The sequence below is a fragment of the Adiantum capillus-veneris genome, chromosome 12 (genome assembly GCF_014529385.1).
Source record: "Adiantum capillus-veneris isolate H3 chromosome 12, ASM1452938v2, whole genome shotgun sequence".
Classification (NCBI taxonomy): domain Eukaryota; kingdom Viridiplantae; phylum Streptophyta; class Polypodiopsida; order Polypodiales; family Pteridaceae; genus Adiantum; species Adiantum capillus-veneris.
In genome coordinates, this window is record NC_140942.1 from 60,506,566 (window position 1) to 60,528,881 (window position 22,316).

General features: G+C 43.9%; 1 protein-coding gene across 3 annotated transcripts in view; it reads left to right on the plus strand.

Annotated features, from left to right (window-relative positions):
• The window catches only part of LOC147445801 (nicotinamide adenine dinucleotide transporter 1, chloroplastic-like), a 49,774-nt gene that overhangs the window by 17,978 nt on the left and 9,480 nt on the right, over nt 1–22,316 (plus strand). For all 3 annotated transcript variants that reach the window (XM_086525185.1, XM_086525187.1, XM_086525186.1), the window contains exons 5-6: nt 13,967–14,030; nt 14,471–14,595. In XM_086525185.1, coding sequence (XP_086381311.1) covers nt 13,967–14,030; nt 14,471–14,595 — 189 coding nt within the window. The remainder of the gene's footprint in view (nt 1–13,966; nt 14,031–14,470; nt 14,596–22,316) is intronic.

Consider the following 22,316-nt stretch of genomic DNA (forward strand, 5'->3'; position numbering starts at 1 on the left):
GGCTATGGAAAGGGGCTGAAAACAACCTGCTGAAAATCGCCAAATGCTGAAATCTACAACGGGCAATGCATGGATGAAAAACGCTAGGTTGGATGAGGCTTGGCGATGGGCGTTTTGCTGAAAACGCTAGGTCTTGTGATGGCTCTGCGGTGATGATCTGTTGAAAACGCCAAGTTGAGGGAGGCTAGGCGATGATGATAAAAAACACTAGGACTTGCTTGAGGGGAAAATCGCCCAAGTGGGAGTCTTGCTAAGAGAGAGGGAAACCTGTTGCCAAAGCCTGCGTTCTCCTTGCTCATCTGCCAAATAGTGCTGAGCTTGGTTTGCTTATATATTATCTTACCCCATTTGCCCTACCTACTTTCCAACAAAAGTCACTTAAAGTAATAAGTGAAAAATGTTAAAAATAGGTAAAATAGGCTAAATGCGTTGAAAAATTCCCCTGAAGGATTCTGATGGATTCTAATGATCATGCTGTGTGCAACTAGAGGATATGCATCTACACTAAGTGCTTGGTCATGCACGGTCTGCAAACAGACTCACAAAGTGTCAGAACATTTCTAATCTAGATTGACTGGACTGACGGAACCCTTGTTATCAAGTAGCTTGTTCACGGACACATAGGGTTGGATGTGTCACGTGACATACATACATACATACATAGAGAGAGAGAGAGAGAGAGAGAGAGAGAGAGAGAGAGAGAGAGAGAGAGAGAGAGAGAGAGAGAGAGAGTAAATACATAGCCACTTGTGGATTTTCGTGTATCCACATCACCAGCCATGTCAGAGTCACAAAATCCCTTCAACTCCATTGGTCCTTTACCATAGCAGAGGCATTTGTTTTTAGTCCCTTTCAAGTACCTCATAATGGACTTCACTGCATCCCAATGTAACCTGGCTAGATTAGCCATAAACCGGCTAACAACTCCCACTGCATGGGCTATGTCAGGCCTAGTAGCAACCATAGCATACATAAGTGAACCACAAGCTGAAGCATAAGGCACTTTGCATGTCATTGGCTTCTTCCTTTGACTTGGGACAACCATCCTTGGAAATTTTAACATATGGTTGTAATGGCACACCAAGAGGCTTTGCTTCAGCCATGTTAAATCTGTCCAGCACCTTTTCAATGTACTTTTCTTGCGACAAATACAATAGGCGCTTGTCTCTTTGCTGTGTTTGTCTCTTTGCTGTGCAATACGCACTCCAAGTATATGTTCAGCTACCCCAAGGTCTTTCATAAAAAACGCAGATTTCAGCTGCCCTTTAAGAGCATCAACAGTGCTTCTTTTCTTTGCAGCTATCAACATATCGTCTACATAGAGCACAAGAATGATAGGGTTGCCATCCTCATCACGTTTGGTATACAAACAATGGTCTGCATGGCTTCTTTTGTAACCATGTTTAAGCATGAAGGGATCAAACTTCTTGTACCACTGTCTACATGATTGTTTCAGCCCATACGAGCTTCTATCGAGCATACATACCAAATGTTCCTTGCCAAGGATGACAAAACCCTCGGGTTGCTTCATGTAAAGCTCTTCTTCCACATCACCATGCAAGAAAGCGGTATGTACATCCATTTGGTCCATTTCCAAATCAAGAGCAGCCACAATGGCAAACAATACACGCAAAGTGGTCATCTTCACAACAGGAGAGAACACTTCCTGAAAGTCTATGCCCTTGGTTTGAACATATCCCTTTGCCACAAGCCTTGCCTTATACTTGGGTTTTGCATCAACAGTTTTGATTTTATACACCCATTTGTTAGGAATAGCCTTCCTTCCTTTGGGCAATTCAACCAAATCCCAAGTATGATTAGCATGCAAAGCTTTAATCTCTTCCTGCATAGCAAGCTCCCACTTGTCGCTGTGCTCACATGTCTTTGCCTCTTTATACGTAAGAGGCTCTCCCTCATCTGTCAACATAATGTAATGCAAAGAGGGGTCATATCGACTCACATGCCGTCTTTGACGAGTAGAGCGCCTCACCCAATGATCCACATTATCCGGCAATGGGTTTACATCAGGTGGCACTACAAAATCATCAACAATGGGCTGCTGTACATCATTTTCAGCACCATTTTCAGCATTGTTTCTTGGCTGCAAATGCCCTTTAGGAGCCTCAATTTGCTGTCCAACATTATCTGGCTCAAACACCACACTTTGGCTTGCATGGCAGGGTTTCCCATAGCTTGTTGCAGCCTAGTAACAAGATAGTTCACAAACATTGGGGCATCATCGATAGCACCTTCATGTGCAAAATCAAAGTTGCCAATATTCATTATATTATCTTGATTATTATCGGCCATGATAATTAAACTTATTTGTATGCTACTTTGCGCTTTGGTACCCTCAAAAACCTTAGTTTCTACTCTTCTTTACCTTTGAAAATTAGCTCTCAAGTAGCCACAGCAGTGGTTGCAAAGAGTAGTGGAGAGAGTCTAACATTGCCCGGTTGATTATGGTTCCTGTTGAGCTTGCTAGTAGCTCAATAATGGTTAAGCCAAAGGCAAACCCCGAAAGACTCAATTATTAAGTCTATAGTTCCCAACGGTGTACCTTGAACTAAGTCCTTTTCAACCAAGATAATAGATCCCTGTCCCACTTACCCTCTTGCAATGAATAGGTTCAAACTTTCATGGAAAACTTAATGACCTCTATTCTTAAGTAAGAAAAGAGAAACCAATAGCTTTGATACCAATGTAATGGAAAGCCTTCTTCACCATATCCCATGAAGAGGCCTTTAATGGACTTCGCATCTAGTTTACTCCTCAACTCAAGTCTACATGCACAAAAGCTTCACAACCAAAAATGCGTAAGTGATCATATGAAGCAGGCTTGCCAGACCAAACCTCTTCAGGGATGTCACCTTTCAAAGACATGTGAGGGGATCGATTGCATATATGCACTGCAGTTTTCAAAGCTTCTCCCCAAAATCCATGAGAGAGATTAGCTGTGGATAGCATGCATCTCACCCTCTCACAAAGTGTCCTATTAAATCTTTCAGCCACACCATTAGAAGAGGGGCTGTATGGCACAATAAGCTCCCTCTTAATGCCCAAATTTTCATAAAACTTGTTAAAATTCAGAACTTGTGTACTCCCCCCCATTGTCTGTACGCAAGCATTTTAGCTTTCTACCTGTTTGGGTGGTCACAAATGCATGAAATCTCTTAAACGCAGCAAAGGCTTCATCCTTAGACTTAAGCAAATAAACCCAAATTTTCCTAGAATGATCATCAACAAAGGAGACAAAATAACATGCACCACCCATAGACTTAGTAGGCATGCTACATACATTAGAATGTACAAGATCAAGCACACAAGATTTACGAGAGACACCAGAGTAATAAGAACACTTTACTTGCTTGCCATATTGACATTCATTACAAAAATCAAGCTTTGTGCCTTTAGCATCAAGCTTGTTCAAAGTTCGAAGCTTAGAAAGGCCCTTTTGGCTCATATGGCCAAGCCTCTTGTGCCACAACTCCATGTGAGAGTTAATTTCAGCCAATGCAGTAAACTTGCCCAACATGGCCTTTCCATGCATGTAGTAAAGTGTCCCTTTCTTTGTGCCCTTTACAATCAGCCTTGAGCCTTTGGTCATTTTCCATGACCCTCTCTCAAACAAGATGCTGTAACCATGCATATCCATCTGACCAACAGAAAGCAGACTCTTCTTGATTCCCGGCACATATCGAACATCACGCAAGACAAGCTCATTTGTGCCATCTATGGAGAGATGCACAGTGCCAATACCCTCAATGGAACATGCATGATTGTTTCCAAGGTATACATGGCCACGCTTGCCTGCATCAAAAGTAGAGAAAAAGGAGTCACATGAAATGAAGCACCGGAATCAACAATCCAAGTCTGGGACAATGCATCATTGACAGTCAACAAAGCATCAATAAGATCACTCTTGGTGATCTGCATGTCCTGTGAATGAACATTTAGAGAGGCATCAAAGTCATAAGCATCATCATCTGACAAAGTGGCACACAAGATGTTCTCTACATCTGACAGCTCCTCAATCACGACACTAGAAGCCACATTGGCCTTCTCTTTGTCCTTTGAGCTATCCTGTGCGTCTGCCTTGACTTCCTTCTTCTCTTTCTTTTTGTCTCCGCCTTTCTTTTTTCTTTCTAACTCAGCTTTATAGTACCTGCAATCGGGTTTCTTGTGACCTTTCCTTCCACATTGATAGCAAGTCACATCACCCTTGCCTTTGCTTGCATTTCTCCTTTCTTTACTCTTACTCTTACTCCTTTGTGCATAAGCATTCTTCTTTTCTGTCCTGCCTCTAACCATGTTGGCAGAGCTGCCTCCCTCACCACTTGCTTTCCTCCTGATTTCTTCATTCAAGATAGAACCTCTAACACCATCAAAAGTCAAATTGGGGTTATTGGACAATGAAACCACCAAAGTTTCCCATGACTCAGGTAAGGTCATAAGCAAGAAGATAGCTTTCAGCTTATCATCAAAAGGGGGCAAGCCAGAATCGTGTAACTGCGACAAAGTACTTGCGAACAATGACAAGTGCTCTGCCGCGCTCTTGGACTCATCTAGTTGCATGCCAACAAGTTTTCACATCAAGTGCACCTGGTTGACAGGTGTTGTATTTTCATACATTCTCTTTAACTTCTCCCACACATCAAAAGCAGTCGTGAGACCTTTCACATCAATGACGGTCTCATCTGTCATGGCCATTTTAATGTATGTAACGGCTTTCCTGTTCATGCTAACCCATGCTTCATCTGTCATATTTTGTGGCTTCACCTGTTCAAGTGCCCCTTCGCAATCCTTAAGAAATAGGATTCCCTGAATCCTGTCTTTCCAAAGATCAAAACCTGTACCATCAAACCCTCCTAATCTCGAAGAGGTTCTTCACATCCGAAGAAGATGAGGCCATAGTTGCACGAAATAAGAGGGATAATACGCTGAATTTTTGGGCAAAATGCGCAAAAATCGGAGTATAGCCTCACAGACATGTGCACTAGAGCTCCAAATGGTCACAGGAGCAATTTGGGGCAAAATAGGACGATTTGGGTACAAAATTTAATTTTTGAAATTTATGCGCTGGAAATTTCAGCGAGCGAATTTGTGCTCGAAAACAACGAATTTAGTTGTTTTTAGCCTCAGAAGACATACATAAGGCTAATACACAGCCTTTAGAAGCATGTAAGCGCAAAAGCCCCAATTTGTAGCATCAAAATTGCATGAAATTGAGCCACAAATGGTCATACATCGACAAAATTTGTCAAATGTGTGTAGATTGCATCAATTTGCACTTTCCCGAATGTAATCGCACCATAAAAACACTTGCAAAAACCTGCGTAAATCTGAAATTTGCTTAAAACATCTGTCCTAGGGCTTGTTTTTCGGCTTCAGGGTTTTCGGGTAGCGGAGACTTAGCAAAAGTATTCCCACACCTTAATACATCATTTGCAAAACTTGTATTTTCGTTGTCATAACCTGTAATTTCCTGTTTTTGACCTAATTTCAGCCTGTTTTAGGTCAATTTGGGTTGCCGGGAGCTCTCTAGTGTCCGGGGATGAGTCCTTTGGCGACGAAATTGCAAAATCTCGCGATAAAGTTGACCTTCTTGGTTGAAATTCAGCGTTTGCAGGTTTGGGGACAAACCCTAATCGGGCTCTGATACCAGTTGATGAGCGCGCGGCGGTGTATGCAAGTGAAAGAGCACGCGAGGAAGTGCAGTGTGTGTGCAGAGAGGGGAGGCGAAGAGTAGCAGGAGAGGAAGCGCTAGCAGAAGAAGAGGGAGAGAGAGAGGGCTCACGTTTTTGGGGAAAACTCACTAAACTCAATAAGTGAGTTTTGGGTTTTCCCACTTTTATTATAAGTGACCTTTAAAAAATGTACAAAAAGGGGGTTATTTAGGCCTTTAACCCAACAAGAGAGAGAGTATTTTTGCTAACAGCCTTGGGATATAGATGGGGCACACTGAACATGGTGCCTTCTTTAGTACATGAGTTTGACATACAGCCTCGTGATATTCTATTTGCTACGATATGCAGCATAGTATTGTGGATTATATGGAAGGCTCGCTGAGCTCAGGTTCTAAGTGGTCGTCCTTCCCATGTGACCACTACTTTGGATGCAGTTTGGTCTGAGCTTTTGCATACCTTGCGCAGCCAATGGGATTCTTCATCAGCTGGCCTCTCTAAGGCAACAGAGAGGAGACGACATCAGTTTCTTCGACTATGGGCGTGTACTACAATTATTTTTAGTATTGATTGAGGCACGATCACGTGGCATTACGTCCCTCCATGGTGGTTTATTCATCATTCTTCCCACCTTGATGTACATACAACCTTGTCAGTGATCATCCACAGTTTGTAGAAGACAGGCTCTCTTGAGCATCTCTAGAAGTCTCTTTGTACTCAGTATATAGTAACTGTTCTTTATATATATATATATATATATATATATATATATATATATATATATATATATATATATATATATATATATATATATATATATATATATAGAGAGAGAGAGAGAGAGAGAGAGAGAGAGAGAGAGAGAGAGAGAGAGAGAGAGAGAGAGAGAGAGAGATATTTTGGTCATGCATCTGGACCATCTGGATCAATTGCATGATATTTTTTTTCATGTGGATGATAGCACATGCAAGGTTGCTTGTTGGTACTCAATAGGCAATCACCGATCATGACCTGACTTGTTGGAGATGTACTTTAGAGCGTGAGTCTTTGAGGCACTGCTTTTGGGTTGTCCTTATGTGTAGCCAGTGTGGATGGCAGCTTGTTGTTTGTTGATTAGAGTGGGCATTCAAGCTCTCTGAGAAGTACTAGTAGATATATCTGTCACAAGGCGGGCACCACGTGCCAATAGAAAAGAATAGACTGAACAGACTTTTAGTACTTCAATAACAACTGAACTGAGAGAGAGAGAGAGAGAGAGAGAGAGAGAGAGAGAGAGAGAGAGAGAGAGAGAGAGAGAGAGAGAGAGAGAGAGAGAGAGAGAGAGAGAGACGACACGCGAAACGGAGTGTTGACCCAAACCTTGGCGCCCCTTTCGGTATTTCTTTATATTGCATCACCATAGTACAAGCCAGTACTCCAATCTTTGCATTTTCTTCGGGAAGCATGCTAAAGAATGAGCCCTAGCCTCATATTAAAAGGCCCTAGGCCCCAAAAGCAGTTTTACATGAAAAGCCTTCAAACTCAAAAGCTTCTGGTCCAAAAGCAATGCCAAAAAGCTGCCAGCGTAAATCGCGGAATTCCGTACAGCAGTCAGCGCAAAACGTGGAAATCCGTACAGCCTGCCACGTCATCACGTCAACGCAATTTCGGGAATTTTTGTATAGTTGCCATGCCACCAGTTGCTACGTAATTCTCTGTGTGTGTGTGTGTGTGTCCTGCTTTATTTTAATTCTTTATGTCACTTGGGGCCCCATCGAACGGGGTACCCATAAGTTGGTAGACTTCTTCTTCTGTTACTTGTTCTTCTTAGGGTTTAGGCCCCTCGGCCAGGATCTGCAAGTTGGCTCCATTATTCAGGGCTTTTTGACACGTCAGTAGTTTGTGACATCCCCCCTTCTTGAAAGAAAGTAATCATCCGCGATTACAGCATATCTGCAAAACAACTCAAGTTAGCTCAAAAATTTTCCGAGGGACAATCAGTTTGCTCTTTTTGTTAAGGAGTTAGCTTCTCCTTTCGGCTCTTTTGATCAAGGAGTTGGCTTCTCCTTTCGTCCAGATCGGAAGTCCTGATATTCCGGCGTAGAAAAATTAGCCATCACACCCAGACCGCATTGATCTTCCATGGGTGTCTTGATGCACTAAAATTACATACCCAGGCAATCTCATCCAATTAGGAATATTCAGTGGTTGGCACATCACAATGCAACACAAATGCTCACATGTGCATGCTACAAGACATAGAAACATAAAGCCGCTGATGAACACCCCCCCGCAAATAACCATCTAGGTCTGGGCCATGAGCTGTTCAACAACTCCCTCATCACTCCTCCCGCAAATTACCTAAAAAGGTCCGGGCCATGAGATATAGAGGCCTTATACAACCAAACGCCCCCTAGACCGCAGCCTGCGTCTTTTGGAGGTGATGAGAGTAACCACTGCTCAGACTTCCTAATACTCCTCCCGCATGACCATCCAGGTCCGGGCCGGGAGTCACAACAACAATACCCCCCCCCCCCCCCCCCCCCCCCCGTAAATAACCACAAGGGTCCGGGCCATGAGTAAAAACAACACTTTTCAATCATTCAATATTCCCCCTGCAAATAACCACAAGGATCCGGGCCACGAGTATGAATAGCATTTTCAAACATTATTTCTCACTACTCCACCCTGGAGTAAAATCACCAATCATTGAAAGGAGTATTAAAACCAGAGTCAAACATTTCAAATCGGCACCAAGACAGGCTCAAAACAGATACCATCCATTTCAAACAAATTCCAATCAGGATCACCAAACAAGTTCTCAAACAGATTTCAAACTTAAAAAGCAATCTCGACATCAGTCGAGCTCGAAAGGTCGACTGACTTTCCATCCTGAAACCTACACCAAAAAATTAGGGTTAGGTTCATTCCATAGGGTCGTAGCCGAGCACTGTATGGTCTATCAGCTCTTGGACAAACAGTGTTTCTTTGGCGGCGATGGTAGTCCCAAGATAGCAATTGCACTAAACCTCCAAGGTCATGTGCTCGTGAAGAGACATCTACTGGGAGATGTCGAGAAATTTCAAGTTATAATCTGGTAGGGTTTCTGAAACCGGCCTGTTCAATCCAAAAAGGGTGGTAGACTTTACTTCAAACCTTTGATTTAGCTTTCACCCATTATTAGTCGTCTATTGTACCTATACTTTCAAGACACAACAAAAGGGGAGAGGGATACAGGCTGCTAGATTGCACCTGTATGAGTAGACCGACACCAGATTGGCCCCTAACTTAGGCGCCCCTTTCGGTATTTCTTTATTGTTCAAAAGAGGGAATAAACGCTGTGGATCCCTACAAGCTGCCCCGCACAAACTCGGCTGAATTTCAACTGTTTCGGCCCGATTTCGGCAGCATAACTGTACTAGGACCCCTCACAGTCAGTATTCCCACGCATTGACTGACTTTCCCGATGCATACAGGCACTTTGCAAAACCTGGCGAGAATCTGCAGCACACTGAATTCTCTGTTTTCAGCCCCGAAAATGCACCAGATTGCCTGTACAGCGGTCCCCTTGTGTCCCCGAACATCCTGGGGGTATTAGGGTCCGTTTAGGGCCAAAACCCTAAACCTGCAAAAATACACAGCAGGCTGTAATTTACTGTTTCGGGCTCCGTTTCGCGTGCTGGTCGCATCCATAGCAAGTCCTCGAGCTCCCGCACCTCTAGGGCTACTTGCCCTTTGAATTGGACGAGATTTCAGGCGTAAAACCTCTCCGAATTCACCTGTACCTGTGGGGGGATTAGCCGCTAGCTAATCCAGTACCTGTGCAAGAGGCTCTTGCCTCGGCAGTCGCGCATGAACCCACACAACTGTACATTGGTCAAACGAAGAGCCCACTAGTGGGGCATAACATACTGCCATAGAGGAGAGAGAGGGTAGTGCGTAGCGTGCAGGGCATCACTCCTGGCACTGCACTGTGCATAAGAGGGAAAGCAAGCACTCCATAGCTCTTAACCTGTGACAGAGACTTGCAAAATGAGCTTCCCAGCTATAAATCACGTTTTTGCCTTCTCTATAAGTAGTAAACTGGCCTCAGAGTGCCAAGTGTCACTCATTTGTGCATTTTCCCGCTTTAGACCCTTGGGTCTAAAAATATCTCACCTGCAGCCTCTGTTGACTTGGCCACAGAGTAACAAAATGATCCCCATGTCAAACTGCACGTAATGACGCGAAGACATTTTCAAGTCCCAAAGTAGCAGTTCCCTAAATTTTAGGAGATGCTGCCATTGTATCTTTCTAGGTCATCCGACCCTCTTTGTACACTGCGGCCACATCCAGAACTGAAATGTAGCCTCTGTAGCGAAGGATTCCACTTTGGCTAGTCAATGACCCCACTTTGGCTAACCATAGTCTTTGTCCAACCTTAGTGCTCTCTTGCCCTCAGGCCTGGACTCCCTCTGGACAGTTCGACACAAGCTATGCAATGCAGGGCAGTTAGATTTCCCGAGGGGTGTTTCCAAAAAAGTAAATAGATAATAAGAAAGAAATCAACAAAAAGGATAGATAGTAGTCACACGCTGGTGACAGTTTCCATGGCAAGCATTTCAGGATACCCCACTTTGTCACAAACCATATAACTTCGGGCAAAGATTTTCTTGAAAGCTTGCCAAGTCCTTGGAGTGTGTTGCTTGGTAGCTATAGACATCAACATTTGCATGGCACTGCTTTTGAAAAAAACAGTGACTCGAAACAAATCTTGGATCCTTCTTTTGCAAGTGATCTTTATGGCTTATGCCTTGTAAAACATGAGCGGTGAAGACGGGAGCGCGCTCGATGCGCGATGAAGTAAGGGTGGGAGTCGCTAATAGGTCCGGGTCCGGAGCACGAAGATTCTTCAAGTAAAAATTCCAAGAGCTCTGTCTGCTCTTTTGTAGGACCGGTGTGCTTTCAGAAAAGCACACGCTTGATGCTCTGATACCACTATCACAAGGCGGGCACCACGTGCCAATAGAAAGAATAGGCTGAACAAACTTTTAGCACTTCAATAACAACCGAATTGAGAGAGGCGACACGGAGTGGCGGAATTCTACCCCAGAGAGTATTGGCCCCAAACCTTGGCGCCCCTTTCGGTGTTTCTTTATATTGTATCAACACAGCACAAGCCAGTACTCCAGTCTCTGCACCTTCTCCAGGGAGCATGCTAAAGAATGAGTCCTAGCCTCATATTTAAAGGCCCTAGGCCCCAAAAGCATTTTTACATGAAAAGCCTTCAAACTCAAAAGCTTCTGGTTTAAAAGCAATGCCAAAAAGTTGCCAGCGTAAATCACGGAATTCCGTATAGCAGTCAGCGCAAAACGTGGAAATCCGTACAGCTTGCCACGTCGTCACGTCAGCGCAATTTTCGGAATTTTTGTACAGCTGCCACGTTATGAGCTACTACGTAGTTCTTTTTGTGTGTGCGTGGGTCCTGCTTTATGTTAATCCTTTATGTCACTTGGGGCCCCATCGGACGGGGTACCCATAAGTTGGTAGGACTTCTTCTTCTGTTACTTGTTCTTCTTAGGGTTTAGGCCCCTCGGCCAGGATCTGCAAGTTGGCTCCATTCTTCAAGGCTTTGACACGTCAGCAATTTGTGTCAATAACAATGCACCGTTTAGTAATTTATTAGATGATGTCACTTGCCTGGATTGGTGACGTGGGGAGCAGTTGCATGGCCTTTGCAATTTCCGGGGTCACACCTTTTTTCAGGGATTGCCTACAAATCCAGTCTTCTTGCTTACTCCCTTAGGTTATAGACGGGGCACTCTACAAATGATCTTAGATGTAGGTCACCAGTTGGGTTTTTGCCAGCGAGACAATTTTGACCACAATATCTAGCATCACCCTTTGGACCAAGTGAAAGATGTGCCCATACTCTGGGCTCACAATCCTCCCCTACATCCACCATTTTAACAGCCATTTGGAGAGAGCTGCTGCATACTTTTCGCAGTCAGTGGGATTCTTTAGCCGGCTCCTATAGGGAGGGTTGATGCGTCCTCCTTCACACATGGGCGCGGTTGACAGTTCTCCTCCGTCGGGATCAGGTTCACATCACATGGAATTATGCACCCTAAGGGTGGTTTATTTTACATTCATCGTACAAACCACCTTGATGTTTACAAAGCCTACGCATTGTCACTCTTCTTTTGTACTTCTTTTGGGTGATAGACCATTGAGTATCTCTCGAGGTCTCATGTACACAGAATATAGTCCTTTATTTGAGAGAGAGAGAGAGAGAGAGAGAGAGAGAGAGAGAGAGAGAGAGAGAGAGAGAGAGAGAGAGAGAGAGAGAGAGAGAGAGAGAGAGAGAGCTATGTCTCGCTTACAGGAGAGGGGACCTGGCTAAGACATTGTCAGTATGGGCGTCTGGTGTCTGGGCGGATGTAGTGTGAACCCGGCCAGTGTGGCCGGCCACTATCATAAAAGGGAGGCCAAGGCCTCATTTGTAGTTATTGACCCCCACTGGCAGAGTGCCAGTGATCAGCTCGTGAGGCTAGGAGTGTGCTAATCACTGGCAAAGTGTCAGTGATCAGCTTGTGAGGCTAGGGGTGTGCGAGGTCACCTCGAGGAGGTGAGGCCGGGTGGTATGGGACGCTCGGTCTTACAGGTGCACGCCTACGTCCTTGGACGCTGCCCCAACACGGGGGTGCTACTGAATGGTGGCTACGGTTGGGTGGTTCGTTTGTTGACGCGTGTCTATAGGTGGCCCGTATAATCGAGAAATCCTCTCCGCGTCTTTGTTTTATGGTATCTGAGCCGGCTTGGCTGCAAGAAGGACCACGTGCACACCTATGGATTTGTTCAAGTCGGATTACCTTGATGTAGTCTAATTTTTAATGACTAATTGTTGAAATTGTTTGTTTTTCTTCTTGTAAGCACTCGTGCAGGTGAAAATTAGCACAGAGGTCGTCAGTTTTTTTCAGTTGGGATCATGCCCACATCACGTGGCATTCATCGCACAAACCACCTTGAGGTTTACATAGCATGCACATTGTTACCACACTTTTGTACTTCCTCTAGGCAATAGGCATTGAGCATCTCTAGAGGTTTCTTATGTACACAGAATACAGCCCCTTCACACACACACACACACAGAATACAGCCCCTTCACACACACACACACACACACACACAGAGCGGTTCTCCCTTGCCTCTCTTACAGTTTGGTCGCCTCTTGGGGCCACCAAGAGGCATGCACTATGACACTGCCAGCAGTACAGGTGGGCAAAACAATGACGAAAACAGACGGCAAATGAGAAAAATATCTCCAAAAAGCCCTTATTGCTAGTGATCAGTCCCTGGGAGATACAGTAGCAGTTTGGCAAGGACTGGCAAGAGAGGTGTCAAGCTCCCAAGTTCTGGTTTCGTTGTTGGATGTTGGTGGCCTGTTTCATTTGGGTGTGCAAATCTTACAAACAGGCTCACAATAATGCCAAATAAAGATCCCCTAAGCTATCTTAGACTCTCACGGGCTTTAAGTTTGTACTATATGTCCCCATGACACAACACATGCAATGCCCATCGCGCATCTTCAATCTTCATGCAAAAAGTAGTGTATGTGTATGCTTACATTCTACATATGCTCCAAAAATTGTTTTTCTGTAGTTTCTTTCTATTTAATACTTTTTTAGTTCTAGGGTTCACTGAGGTTGAGTCCTCGCATATCTGGAGCCATGACAGAGATTTGGTACACAGACTGCTGTATTCTTTTGTGTGCGTGTGCGTGTGCGAGTGCATGGTGTATATGTGTGGAACTTCATTATCCCAAGTGTTCCAGGCATGACTGGAAGATAGCTTACATATACGGAATTTTTGAAAAACATTTTGGGATCAGCACCAGTGCATTTTTATGACTGGCAACAGCTACACATGCTGAATCTGGTAAAAACAGCAGATTTTGATGTTTTAAGAATGTGAATAGACAGTTATTAGTGATTTTTGATCCTGCCCAGAAATTTACAATCATGTCTCTCTGGACGGGCTGCGGTTTGTTACGATTGTACTTTTTGCAGGAAGAAACTTACCACTTCCTTTAGTGGAATGAAAAAAAATGACTATCCAAGGACTTCCTATGTTTGGTTCAAAATGCCTTTCATTGCAGTGTCTTTATTCTTTGATACATATGTAGTGAGCTGCCAACTTGGTGATAGGCATATTTAAGCTGGAGTTATGCTTCGTTCTTTGTTATTCCAGTTTTGGGAGGCTGTTTCTCTTGATTTTGTTGCAAATTGGAATTCTAATTAGATCTATTTTTCACTTTATTGCAGGTCTATTTCACAGTATACGGCCACTTAAAAAGTCGGTTGGAGACGGAGCATGTTTTTATTGATCGTAAGTAGCTATGTACATGCCTTTACGGATGAAATACTTGTGTCTTCTTGGATAAACAACTACATTTTGTGTCTATAGTTGCTCTTAAAAGTACTCGTTAGCAGTCATTTTAGAGCTGTTGTAATGAGGTGATATTGTGCTGACTAGAAACTTTCAGTTTGGTGTGGATTTCAGTTTATAAAGTGTCCATGTACTCTAAAGATAGTTTAGTTGCTTCTTTTTGCAAAGAGCTAGAGAGATTGACTCCTATCCCGCTAAGTTATTTCAGGAAATTTTTTGCTAATATAGAAAGAAGTATATTAGCTTTGATTCCTTATTACTGATGCTGTGACTCCTTATTACTGATGTCTCTCTCCTTATAGAAAAGAGGGAGAGCTGCTAGAAATCTGTTCTTTAACTAACTGCTGTTCATGACTTCAAAACATCTTTTTGGTGTACAGAACATGGTAATCAGGTGAAAATGAAGAAGGTGTCGCTAGGTGCCAACATTTTGGCTGCAGCTGGAGCTGGAGGTGCCACCAACATTGCCACTAATGCCCTTTGGGTTGTGAAAACGAGATTGCAGGTTGAACAACTTCATTTGTGACTAGTTAAATGTGCTCTCAGTATTGTAATGGATGGTCCAGTTTTGGAATTTGTGGACAACTTCTCTTCCTATGCTATGTGCGTGGTTGTGCCCATGTTAATCTTGTTTCCAAAGCAGTCATTGATGCCAATGTATGGCTACGTAATCTACTTCACGCTTTCAAGCCGTCTTAGATCTATTAAGGAGAGCTGTATTGATGGATAACACATGGTGGCACTTATGTGGAGATTGAGTGAGACAAAAGTGTTGACGTGGCAACTTCATTGAAGGAGGCCTGTTCTAAAGTTCCTGAAGTGGTTGGACCAAAAGTGAACCATAAAAAGATGCTGACGTGCAACTGTATGGATGTCGCGTTAAACACGAACTATACGGACGACTCGAAAAACAAGGAAACAGCCTCATGGGTGTCAACTTTCAAGAAGTGATGCTTTTGGGGATCTAGCTTTTCATATTTGTTGCTTTTGGGGCCAAGGGCCTTTAAATACAAGCCTTGGGGGCTCTCTCTGGCATTCTTGCGTGTGAAGAAGCAAAGTTAGAGCTCTTTGCGGTTACATCTTTTGTCAAGCAGTATAAAAGAAACACCGGAAGGGGTGCCAGGGTTTTGGGGCCAAGGCATCTCGGAGTGGAACTTTTTGTTCTTTCAGTTGGCACGTGCTGCCCCATGTCGGTTACAATGGTATCAGAGAATCAATTGTTTGCTGTTCTGACAAGCAAACCGGTCCTCCGTGAACTTACAACGGCAAGTTGTGGAGGCGGATGAAGAACAAATGACAACAAAAGGAGGAGACAAAGAAACATGAATTCGTTTTTGCCCTTGAAAGCTCTGAAAAACATGCTTTTTGGCACTTTTGTGTGTGGTAGAGGTCTCTAAAAATCTCTTCAACTAATGAGAATTTTGATACGAGGTAAGAAGACAAAGTCGTGCCTCTCAACGAGCCCCTGTGTATTTACGTGAACGGATTTTGATTCCGACAATTTAAAATATAAGAAGGGTTTTCAGAAGCAAATTAGGGTTTTTGCACTATGTTTCAAAATTGTAATGTGTAGCGGAAGTGATTGATGGTGAATGCTCAGGATGAGTGCTCAGTGCATGCTCAAGGTTCCAATTTACTGAATGAGAGAGTTCCTTCTACTTCATAAGAGATGTACAAAGACTAGAGGGAGAAGAGTATGGTATTGTGAGGGAAGTTTTTGTGAGTGAAAGAGAGAGAGAAAGAAGACTAACACTAGTGGGGTCCCAAACCCCTCCCCTTTCTATCGCTAGAGAGGTATTTGCTTTAGATTGCACAAGTGTTGACACAATGGTCCTAGATGCTTAGATGCCGATGGGATCTTGCTACTGGTGCTTGGATCTCAGAGGCTAAAGGCAAAAAACTAAAAATGCAAGGGCTGATTTGGGTTGGGGCTGCGATTTGACGACGAGGCTAGGGCTGAAAACTGAAAACGTTGGTATAGATGGCTGGATTTGGGACGAAACGGCGAGGTTATGGCTGAAAACTTAAAGCGTTGGGGCTAATGGGGTATTGTAGTCACTTATAATACATGGAAATAAAGGCGGGTCTGGCAATGCCACTAAAATTTCACTTATTAATAAGCTAATAAACTCACTTATAAGAGGTGCTTCACATGCAGATAAATATCTAGGTTGGGTACTAATGCAATCGTATGGGAATAATCCCCAATGCCTACATCTAGCACACACTGGCTATGGTCATGTGCAATTAGAAGGTATGCAACTACTCTAAAGTGTCTCGGCATGCAGGTCCAACATACAGGCTCACAAGGGTGCCAACGGAGCGATTAGAGGGCCAGTCTTTGGAGAGCATCTGAACATAGAGCCTTAGAGAGAACTCGACCCTTGGGGAGTTGCATCTTTGTGTGTCACGTGCACATCTGACGCTATGTGCATGTGGACAAGCTACTTCATGACTAGGGTTCAGTTCAGCTTAGAAAGTATTCTGGCACCTTTGTGAGAATGTTCGTAGGTTGTGCATGTCCAGACACTTGGAGTAGTTGCGTTTCCTCTGGTTGCACACATCATGATCATCAGATTACAAGCTGTACCCATCAGGAGCATTTACAGTGCAGAGAACCCATTTTCCTATTTTAGCCATTTTTCACTTATTATTATTAAGTGACTTTGTTGAGAAACTGGGTAGGGCAACTTTGGCAAGTTAATATATAAGAAAGCTAGCGCTAGCACTTTCTGGCAGAAGAGGCTGCAGGAGTCCAACCACTCACAGTGCACCTTCTCAGCAAGACCAACGTTTTGGCTCAGGACCGGCCTAGCGTTTTTCATTAGATCAGCCCTGACGTTTTGCAGACAGTAGGTCAGCCCTAGCGTTTTTGCAGATCACAGATCAGCCTAGCGTTTTTGCAATTGCAGATCTACATTAGCGTTTTGCAAATTCCCGGCGACAGAACCATCCCTAGCAATAGCGTTTTCAGTTTTCAGCAGTTAAACTCCGCACACCGCAGCCCCCCAACCTCGTAGTTCTCACATGATTAGCCAGCACGCATTGTTCGAGTGTTTCATTCGTGACGATTTCTTGTATTTTCGTCACCGTCTTTATGTGTTCCCTTTCCACAAGCATGCCATATTGTACGATGCACATGATTCACTCATTGATGAGCACGGATGTATGCGGAACTCACTTGAAAAGAAGAAAAGTTTGCATTCAAGGAATTCACATTCCATGTCTCTTCCTTGGCATGACACAATCACCGAAAGGGCACAAAAGATTGACCATCAAACATCGGCATTTCCATTGTGATTTGCCACAGTTGATAGATTTAGATCAAAAAGACAAGTTTCGATTCCAATTTTTGCGTATGTTTGATGAACGGTTTGGCACTCCGTCTCTTTGTTCATCTACATTGCATGCACAATCTTTTTCAAGTCACTCTACATAGAATGGGTATGTTCATGTTTTTGTGTTGGAAGTGGTTTCAGGAAATTTTCTCCTTGGGAGATTCTTGATGAAGGTGGACCTACGTCCATAGACGCTGTTGGATCATTGAAGCAGCCACAGACCCCTTTGTGTTGCTTTCGGCGCGGCCCAAAGAAGCAAGGACTGCACACCTTTATGAAGTTCTAGTATTTCATGATCCACGCATCAGAGTGGGCCGGCGAAGAGTCCTTGAAACCGGCCTGTTCAATCCAAAAAGGGCGGTAGACTTTAAACATAAACCTTATTTCCTTTCGCCCATTTAATTTGTTGTCCACTTTACCTGTACTTTCAAGACACAACAAAGGGGAGAGGGATACAGGCTGCTAGATTGCACTTGTATGAGTAGACCGACACCAGATTGGCCCCTAACTTAGGCGCCCCTTTCGGTATTTCTTTATTGTTTAAAAGAGGGAATAAACGCTGTGGTTCCCTACAAGCTGCCCCGCACAAACTGGCTGAATTTCAACTGTTCCGGCCTGATTTCGGCAGCATAACTGTACTAGGACCCTTCACAGTCAGTATTCCCACGCATTGACTGACTTTCCCGACCCATACGGGTACTTTGCAAAACCTGGCGAGAATCTGCAGCACGCTGAATTCTCTGTTTTCAGCCCCGAAAATGCGCCAGATCACCTGTACAGCGGTCCCCTTGCGTCCTCGAACCTTGTGGGGGTATTAGGGACCGTTTAGGGCCAAAACCCTAAACCTGCAAAAATACACAGCAGGCTGTAATTTACTGTTTCGGGCTCCGTTTCGCGTGCCGGTCGCATCCGTAGCAAGTCCTCGAGCTCCCACACCTGCAGGGCTACTTGCCCTTTGAATTGGATGAGATTTTTGGCGTGAAACCTCTCCGAATTCACCTGTACCTGCGGGGGATTAGCCGCTAGCTAATCTAGTACCTGTGCAAGAGGCTCTTGCCTCGGCGATCGCGCATGAACCCACACAACTGTACATTGGTCAAATGAAAAGCCCACTAGTGGGGCATAACATACTGCCATAGGGGAGAGAGAGGGCAGTGCGTAGCGTGTAGGGCATCACTCCTGGCACCGCACTGTACATAGGAGGGAAAGCAAGCACTCCATAGCTCTTAACATGTGACAGAAGCTGAAAATGAGCCTCTCCCAGCTTAAAAATCAGCGCCACTTCTTGTTGCATGAGGAAAGTGCACCAGAAGGTGCCACTTAGCACATTTATAAGCATTTTCCCGTTTCGGGGTTGCCGCCTAAAAATCTCCCAATCGGTTGCCCAGTTGACTTCACGACAGAGTAAGAAAATGTTCCCCTTGTCATTCCGGAGGTAATGACGCAAACACATTTTCAAGTCCCAAAATAGCAGTTCCCTAAATTTTAGGAGATGCTGCCATTGTATCTTTCTAGGTCATCTGACCCTCTTTGTACACTGCAGCCACACCCAGAACTGAAATGTAGCCTCTGTAACAAAGGATTCCAGTTTGGCTAGTCAATGACCCCACTTGGCTAACCATAGTCCTTGTCCAACTCTAGTGCTCTCTTCCCCTCAGGCCTGGACTCCCTCTGGACAGTTCCACACTAGCTATGCAATGCAGGGCTGTTAGATTTCCCGAGGGGTGTTTCCAAAAAGTGAAAGTAAATAGATAATAAGAAAGAAATCAACAAAAAGGATAGATAGTAGTCACACGTTGGTGACATACCCCGCTCTTGAAATCTCAAACGTCCTCGTTTGCATCTATGTCGTACATGCTCACGGTCAACACTGATGTATTCAACACCTGTCGACACATGTACGACACATACATGCTCATTGTCAACCCTGGTGTAGTCAACACCTCGTCGACTCATGTATTGCCTGCGTGTGAACCCTGTCCCAGTGACATAGTGGTAACTTCGCACTCTGCCATTGCTTTGAGTCGCTAACTTTCCAATGACAAAATGGTAGCTGCACATTTTGCCACTGTCTTATAGTACACCTTGGATCCCGTAAGACTTCGAGCATATCCAAACCGACAGTTTAAGAATGCAGTTACACATGTACTCTTTAATAGAAGCAATTACTGTATCCTTGACAAACTGACAAGAGATACTCACTTCTATAGCACTAACCAAACTTTTGACATTCCATAAGAGCAATTGCCAAACTGACAATCTGTACAGCTCTAACATTCATGTAACAGGTATTTCATTTGAGCTCACTTTAAATACCATGTACATCATTTGTTTCAAAAGCCATTGTCACACTGACAATCCATGTAGCTCTGAAACTCAAGGGGTCAAGGTAGGTTGCAAATCGAAGGCTTCCAGTAAAGTGATAACACAGTTGGTGACTCTGCAAGTTCACCTTCTTCCATCCACTTAGCATCCATTGGTGGATAGTTTCTGAACTTTACCAAGTAACGCCTAGCAACCTTGCCTTTCACTTTTCTTTCCTTATGTGCCAAAATTTGTTACGGACCAAGATCTCGTCAAGTTCCTCGACTTCCGGCTGATCTTCAGTTGGCATATCCTCTGGCACATCACCCACATAGGGTCTGAGAAGACTAACATGAAACGCATTGTGAATCTTCCAACTGTCAGGCAATTTCAGCCTATATGCAACATCACTGATTATGTCGCACACTTGAAAAGGCCCATAGTAACGCATGCTGAGCTTTGAAACAGTCTTTTCTTGCCCTTCATCTTCTTTAACCTTGCCTTTTCAAAGCGCAAAAGGACCCAATCACCAAGTGAATATACCACTTCACGACGGTGACGATCAACTGCTTTCTGTTGCTTTGCTTGAGTCTTTTCTAAGGCCACTTTGACCTTCTTGTACATTTCATCCATGTCATGAACATACTTATCTGCTTCAAATATCTTGTCCTTTGTATGCAGTATGGGAGGAACTTTCTTGCCACCTTCAACTATCTCAAAAGGTGCCTTGCCAGTTGATGAATGCACTGTATTATTGTATGCATACTCCACCAATGGCAAATACTGCTCCCACTTACCTTTATGCTCTGACACATAACACTTCAGCAGATCTAGGACAATAGAATTTGCCTCTTCTGACTGCCCATTTGTTTGAGGATGAAACGACGAGGATAATTTGAGCGTTGTGCCCATATTCTCAAACAAGCCTCTCCAGAACAAACTTGTCATGCGTGGATCACGGTCACTAACAATTGACTGTGGCATGCCATGATACTTGAAAATATTGCTCATAAACAAGCGTGCCATCTGATCTGGCTTTATCTTCTTCCTGACAGGAATAAAATGAGCCTGTTTGTTGAATCTACAAATAATGGTCCAAATACCATCGTTTCTTGTCTACGTTCTCGGAAGATCAAAGATAAAATCCATAGCAATACTTTCCCATGGTTTATCTGGAATAGGTAGTGGTTGCAATAACCTTGGTGCCTTTTGCCTGTCAAACTTGACCTTCTGGCAAATTAGGCATTCTCGCACAAAGGCATCCACATCTCTTCTCAATGTAGGCCAGTAGAAGAATGTCTCAACCGCTTTAACTGTAGCATCGATATCACGATGCCCTGCATACGGTGGGATATGACTCTCTTCCATAACTTTGCGTCACAATGGCTTTGTGACACCCAATCTGCCATGCATCATCATGAACCCATCTTTGAGAAGATAGTGTTCATGACGTTGTCCATTCATTAGCTGCTCGAAGACCCTTGCAAAATCTTCATCATTTGCATACTGTTCTCTCATATCATCAAGTTCATGATAAGGAATTGACACAGCTGAAATTTGTGGCTTCCGACAAGGCATCAGCCACAACGTTCTTCTTGCCTTCCACATGCACAATCTGAAAATGGAACATGGACAAGATATTTGCCCATCGCATATGCTTCTCAGATAACTTTGTGTGTGTCAAGAAGTATCGCAATGTCTGATGGTCTGTTTGAACAACGAAATCTGCACCTAGTAGGTAGTGTTTCCAACTTAAGAGCGCATGAATCACAGCCAGTAACTCTTTCTCATAGACTTGCATGGTCATCTCTGGCCCTTTCAAAATTCTGCTCTCATAGGCTACTACCCTGCCATCTTGCATTAGCACTGCACCAATGCTACTACCACAGGCGTCACACTTGACCACAAATGACTTCCTAAGATCTGGCAACACAATGACTGGATCCGAAGTCATCTTTTCCTTTAAGAGATTAAAAGCTGAAATCTCTTTCTGTGTCCATCTAAAGGTGACTGCCTTCTTTTCAAGAGCATGTAAAGGTGAAGCAATCTCAACGAAATTTCGGATAAACCTTCTATAATAGGAGCATAGTCCCAAGAAGCTTCGGACATCATGCACCGTCTTCAAATCTGGCCATGACTTGATCGCTTCAACTTTTGCAGGATCCATTCTGACACCATCCTTTGAGACAATGTGTCCCAGAAAGTGTATCTCTTCCAGAAAAAATTCACTTTTCTTTGCATTGATGAGCAACCTATGACTGCGTAGCTCTTCAAACACAATGGCCAAGTGATGCCTATGCTCCTCTTCATTCTTTGAGTAGACTATCATGTCATCAAAGAATGTACCAACAAACTGCTAGTGTGGACGGAAAATTTTGTCCATCATCCTATTGAACGCAGCAGGAGCATTTGTGAGACCAAAGGGCATCACTAAAAATTCGTAAAGGCAAAACGTTGTTCTAAAAGCAGTCTTGTGCACATCCTCTGACCTAATGCGGATCTGATGGTACCCACTCTTTAGATCTATCCTGCTAAACATAGCTGCTCCTTCTAATTTGTCCATAATATCATCAATTCTAGGTAT